Source organism: Lolium perenne, chromosome 4, assembly GCF_019359855.2.
Source record: "Lolium perenne isolate Kyuss_39 chromosome 4, Kyuss_2.0, whole genome shotgun sequence".
Classification (NCBI taxonomy): Eukaryota; Viridiplantae; Streptophyta; class Magnoliopsida; order Poales; family Poaceae; genus Lolium; species Lolium perenne.
Window position 1 is genome coordinate 278355141 of NC_067247.2, and position 6512 is coordinate 278361652.

Consider the following 6512-nt stretch of genomic DNA (forward strand, 5'->3'; position numbering starts at 1 on the left):
CTACAAATTTCATCGGGAAACGTAGAATCAGTCTTAATTTTTGCCCAATAATGATCCTTTATACCCATCTTTCGCAGCGATCTTGTCTCCCCAAACCCCTTCTCTCGATTTTATACATCAATGAATTACACTATGGTTGTTGATGTGGTACCTGCTTCTTTTCCTTTTTCCCCCAAAAGACAGAAAATCACGAGATGAACGTTGGTGATGGATTGGGCGTTTTGAATCCCGTGCCCAGATAAAGCAGAAACCAACGGCCAACGGCCTTCTTCCGCGAGCCCCACCACAACTTCGGATTCTGGCCGCCGCCCGCCCCCACGATTCCCACCTCCGCTCCCCGGTTTCAAATCCTTTTCCCCTCCCCACGGAATTCCCGTCCCTCATTCTTCTCTTCCAAATCCGAGGCAATTACTACTACGATTCATTGCCACTCCAATCCCACCATCTCGACGGTTGCCGCTGCACTCCGCTCCTGTGCTCCGCTGCACGGCGACATCGGCGGCCCCAGCCCGCCAGGACCGCCTCCGCCGGCCTGCTCTCTAGACTCCGGCTCGCCGGTCCGATCCTCTCGCACCGAGCGCCGCCGCGGCGGCCGGCCTGACGAAATAGGCAACTCCTCACCCTCCCTCTCCCTCCCAGGTAGGTCTCCACTGCCCAGTCCACCGTGATTATTACTTATCTCAACGTCATCGGAGATTTTTCAACAAAAAACGTGATCCATGGGATCACGCGGCGAAATTTCCGTTCCCAGTGTTGCTTGCTGTTCGGCGATCATGGTCTGCTGTTTCGATTCGTCCAGAAAATGGATCGGCTGTCAATTTTTACTGTTTGGTGTCGGACTGTTTGTACTGACGCGGCGAGATTGTACTGACGCGGGCGGAGTGAGCTAGCTAGCTGCCTAGTTGGCTTCTAGCATTTCCTTGAACAAAATCTCCAGGCCTGGTTTCACGTTCCATGTTGCCGCTCAGTTTAGTCGGTCTCAGTTATTTGAAGAGTACATTCGATTCCGTTATTCTTCCCTGGTTCTTGTGTATACGTTTTCTTGTTCCTTTCCCAATATGATCTATGCCTGCATCCCGTTCGACGAATTCCCCCCCGAACCAAAATTTAACCGGTGGTAGATAGGCACTGAATAATGGCTGAATTGTCACGAATTTACCCATATTTCCGCACTCTTCAACTGTATTACTATCTATCTCTAACAGCTACCGGCCTTATCACCATTGCTATGTTTTGCGCTACAACAATTCCACTATCCTTTTTTGACCCCAACCTTTCTCCATGCAGCAGATTACTAGACGTTTTGGGAGATGAGAAGATTCTTTCCATTCCGCTCGTTCACAGGCAATGCCGGGAACGACAAGCCAGCCACGGGACACGATAAAAGGAACGACAACATATTGGATGAGGGTGGGACTGATGCTGCCTCTCATTCCCCAGATACCAGGGCGTTCAGATCAAGAGGCCGGCATGGAAAACCGGGGAAGGAGGAATCACCTGATCCGCAGCTCAGGAGATGCCTGTCGTTCACAGCCACAGCCGCTGACCGTCCTTTGGATGAACGCGCAATGAGCTTTTCGGGCGATATTCCGTGTTCCGTGCTTGATAGTTCTGACACGCCTCGTCATGTTGCTGATGTTGAGTAAGTGGCTTGATTATTGCTGGAACAACATCAATTTTGCAATAGTATGCTATCACCTTGCCATTTCCTGGATTTCAAAACGTGGAAACGTCTTCAATCATTCTATACGATTATAAGTAGTATGCTATGTTAAAATCAATGCATTCAATCAATTGAAATTAAAATAAAATCTGATTGTATATTTTTGTTAGGTTTGGCTGTGTGTCATAAATTGTACTTTAGCGGTAGTTTTAGTTTAAGTGAAAGTTCTTCTTGTACATGTACACCGTGCTCATTCTTTGAATTAAATTCCTCATGGCCATACTTAGCGTTGTGTACATATGATTTTCTTTGGTGCAGACAAACTGCAGCCACCAGCTCATTCGTTGGATTAAAGTCCTGTTGGCCATACCATAACATTTTTGTTACACAATCTCGTTTGTTCTAGTCAGTACATAACTGCGTGCATTTACTTGCATGCTGTTCTTCCTAGCATGCTGTCTAGAATTTGTTAGTAATACAGGTTAATGTCTGCAGGTGCTACTCATGGCCACCAGAAAGACATCCTAATCCTAATCTAGGGGAATACACGATAAAGGTTCCGAAAGGACATGACGTACAGGAAACTGATTCACCACGTTCAAGAGGCTACTCATGCTCATCAACAGGACACTCTCCTCTTAGCTCTCCTGTTGCATTAGAATGCAGACCTGCTAGGTTGACCAATTCATTGCACAAGAATGAAGTGCTGGACCTGTACATTGATGGGGATCAAGAAGCAGACAGATTAAATGAGAAGCATAAGCAGAAATTCCCCATCAGAACTTCAGCTTCTCATTTGGGCCGTGGACGGCCACCTCGACCTCATTCTACAGCTCCATCTTCACCAAAATCTTGCAAAGAAATATATGAGAACTACTATAACATCGACAATAATGATGCCTACCACCATCAACTTTCTCAGGAAGGGACAAAGGGCAGCTTGAATCACAAAGTTGCATCTATGTGTGATTCAGATGGAAATGGCACAAGTCTATTTGAAGGATCTTCTGATAATTTTTCGCACCCAGAGGAGTGTAAATCACAAAGCATGACTACAGTGGAAGATATCTATGAGGACTCACGAGATCCCCAACCTCCATGTTTCTGTGGATCTTCAGTGAATCCGTTTTCAGTAACTACCTCAAGATGCTTTGCTGCCGATACTTGTCATCATGATGAATCTTATGGTTTTCATGACAAAAACTTGGAACAAGACACTGATGATAAGTTGCTTAGAAGAGCTGAAGAATTAGATGCGTGTTTTATGGTTCCTTCTGAAGAAGTGAGTGAGCTTAAAATGCTCAGGGATAAGAGACTGAACTCAACTGACTTAATGCAGCTGATTCAGAATTTGATTGAAGACAGAAAACAATTAGCACTCGAACTGTCTTCACAGATTGAGTCACGTCTTACAGAAAGGTTTGTGGCCAAGGAACAATATAAGCGGTCCAAGCTAGAATTGGACACCAGAACTAGAAAGCTGAACAATGAGAAGACTGAAGCACAAACTAGCTTGGAACTGGAGCTTGACAGAAGGTCAAATGATTGGTCAGCCAAGCTGGCAAGATTTCAATCTGAAGAACAGAGACTACGTGATAGAGTAAGGGAGCTAGCAGAGCAGAATGTGTCATTCCAGAGAGAAGTTACTTTGCTTGAATCAAACAGAATCGATGCTTCTAAGAGGATTAATAGTTTGGAACTGCAAAACAAACAACTGAATGATGAGCTGGAGAAAGTTATGAATGAGCACAGCAGTCTTTACAGATCCTCAGTAGAATTGCATGATAGCCTTACAAAAACTGCAGAAGAAAGGGACCAAATCCAAGAATGCTTAAAATCCAGGGAAGATAACAGCAGGGCGTTGCACAAGGTGATTGCAAGGTTACAAAGGGCATCTAATGAGCAGGAGAAAACAATAACTGGGCTCAGACAAGGATTTAATGCTGAATTAGAAAATAAATCTGTTGGAAATAGCGAAAGCACCAACAGGATGCAAATGGAACTTCTGAGACTTACTGGAGTTGAGCAAAAGCTGAGAAAAGAAATTCAGTCCTGTACCCTTGAAGTAAACTCTCTTAGGCAAGAGAACATAGGGATTTTAAATCACCTGCAAAGCAGTGGGAGCGGATTAAGCTTATCCTCACTTCGTCTTGAACAAGAGCTTAACGCTAGAGTGGATAACTTGCAGATTCAAGGCCTATCATTACTAGATGATTCTAGTCGGCTTTGTGGCAGATTGTTGGACGTGCTGAAATCTAAGAGTGAGAATATTGTTAGTGTTGATGCACTAGCAGTCATCGAATACAGTTTGAAGTACCAGAACATAAAAGAAGGAATGGATAATTTAGCACTTGGTCTACGAAGAATTAAATCTCTGTTGGTTGAAAAGCACAATGAAGAGGACATCGCATTGGGTATTCCCTCAAGACATGATACATCATCTAGGGTATGAAACCTCCGTTGAATTTTGATGTTTTGAGTGAAGTGTATGAGTCCAGTGTGGGTTTATCGTTTTGCTATAGAGAACGATATACAAAACACTAATAACATTATTTAATGCTTGTATTGTAAAACATGTGCTACCCTGAAATTTGCTCTAAAAGAATCTGTCAATTTATGGCAAAGTATACTACAGTATTATGAAGCGAAATTGCTGAATTTAAGGATCACAGTAGAATATCTGGATTAGCATGACCGGCTGAAACTAGTAGCAGTAGCTGAAACCAAAGCAAGCTTTCTTATTTTACTTTTCTGCAATGTAGGATGACTTCGAAATTAAGCTGAAAGAAGAAGCTCTGATCAATAGAGTATTAAAGGAGAAGCTATTGTCAAGGGAACTGGAGATTGAACAATTACAGTCAGATATAGCATCTTTAGGGCGGATCCAAGATGTCATGCAAGAAGAGATCTATAGAGCTCAGGACGAATTATGTTGCATGACCCAGAAGTCCAAGCAGTTTGAAGTTGAGGTAACCTTACACATATCTGATCATGCCCTGATTGGCCCATATTTTGAGGGGCAATCAATCTAGCAAATCCACTCTCGTCATGTATTATCCTCTAACAATGAATGATCAATTGTCTTGGGAGTTACATTGTGTTCTAATCCCTCTGAAGTTGTTCTCAGCTATTTCTTTATGTATATGTTCCCCGACAAGTCTTGTTTGTTGGTTCAGTTAATAAATTAGTAGAAAGGAAGAGCTTTCTACCCTCTTGTAAAGAAAATTGAACAAATTCTCATGTAGCAGCTAATCCGCATCTAAAATCTTGTCGTAAGTTCCCGTTAATCATCTGATGCATCTGCTTGTGCATGTCTCTAACATTACATTTGGTTTCAATTTGCAGGTTTTGAAGAAAGCCGAGAGCATTAAACAGATACAACAGGATTTTCAGGAATCTGCAAAGGAGCTGACTGCTCTCCGGTGCGCACTTAAATCAGTGAGCGATGAAAGGGATTCCTTGTGGCAGGAAACAAAGCATTTGCGGAATACTGTTAGTGACTTGCAAAACGATGTTGCCTTGTTCAAGCAGAAGATCAAATCGCTTGACGAAGACATACAGCTGAAGGAAGGGGAGATCCTGCTTCGCGAGGGGGAGATCTCCATATTACGGGACAGTATCGACAGGCCATTCGACATCATCTGCAGTCCACGGTCAATGAAACAGTTCGACATGGAGTGAATTTGCACATAAGAAATTGGAGAAGTTGGATTCTCAAATAGCCTTTTCCTTCCCTCTCATACAGAAGACAATTCACATCGTATCTCTCTTTAGACAACGTTCTCTGTGAATAGTGAATAGGTCGTTGGATAATTTTCCCATCCTTTTTGTTTACACCATGATCATGCAACCTGTGTTGCTACTCTCATTTAGTTTAACGGTACCGCACTTCGCATTTTGTCTAAATGTAATTGTCTGTTAGAAGAAAATAGTTCGATAGTTTTGAGTTACAGTTTCCTAAACCGTGCTTTACCTTCCATTCAACTGTGCCAATTTAAAACAGAAGGTCTTACGAGAGGCATGATGAACAGAGTACATAATTTCAATATTCAAGTAATGAAAATGGGCTAGTAGGGCCTAGTTATTCTCTGATATTTGCTAATACTAGTGATTGTGTATACTAATTTAAGTACGGTCTGAAACCAGCATCGATTCTCTTCATTGTTTCATGGGCCATACTCTAGTTGAACTATAGAAACATTAATTATGCTCACTTCTCAAGTGCTAATAACATCAGGACCAGAACCCAGACAAGTATTGATACAGCGTTTTGCTCTCGCAAAGTTTGCGAGGCAATGACCAGGGCCGGTCCATACATTTTCAGGGCCCTGGGTCAAGTCAATAAAAAGGGGCCCTTGTTGACAAAGAAGTTTTAGAATGCATTGAATTTCAAAATCAACCCAGTACATAGGATACATCCATGGTCTTTGAACTACAAAAATCACACAAGCAAGTATTAATTTCTAACGGCCCAGAGAATTAAAAAAGATTGATCTTCTAAGTGGCACAATGAGATCATCGTTTCATCAATTCATCTGCAAGACAAACAACATTCTCAAAAATTTCACTTTGTTGCTCTTCAACATTTACTAGACTAATTGCAGGGAGTTCATGGAAGAACTACCCGTTGTAAAAAATTGTCAATTGAACCTCTCCGGGATTCTACTAGTTCATCTTTTTTTTTTCCTTTTCTTGTTGCTGCATAATTTTTTCTAGAGATGTACCACTGCTATATCCATTAATGGCTGCAGCCGTGCAGCGGCCTCGGAATTGGAAAGACCCGGGGGCGGCGACGGCGCTATTCTATCTGGATTGGAGGATTTGGGGAGCGGCAGAGAATACGAGTAGA

At 42.7% G+C, this 6512-nt stretch overlaps 1 protein-coding gene across 2 annotated transcripts; it reads left to right on the top strand.

The window, feature by feature from the left end:
• Positions 1 to 370: 370 nt before the first annotated feature.
• LOC127295504 (uncharacterized) lies at positions 371 to 5625 on the top strand. 2 transcript variants are annotated; one of them, XM_051325462.2, is made up of 5 exons: positions 371 to 639; positions 1288 to 1642; positions 2159 to 4109; positions 4426 to 4632; positions 5009 to 5625. In XM_051325462.2, the coding sequence occupies exons 2-5, from the start codon at positions 1311 to 1313 to the stop codon at positions 5342 to 5344; spliced, it is 2826 nt and encodes a 941-aa protein (XP_051181422.1). In that variant the 5' UTR covers positions 371 to 639; positions 1288 to 1310; the 3' UTR covers positions 5345 to 5625. The 2 variants fall into 2 exon arrangements, with proteins under 2 accessions (XP_051181422.1, XP_051181421.1); XM_051325461.2 differs by having other exon boundaries at positions 1291 to 1642.
• Positions 5626 to 6512: the final 887 nt, after the last annotated feature.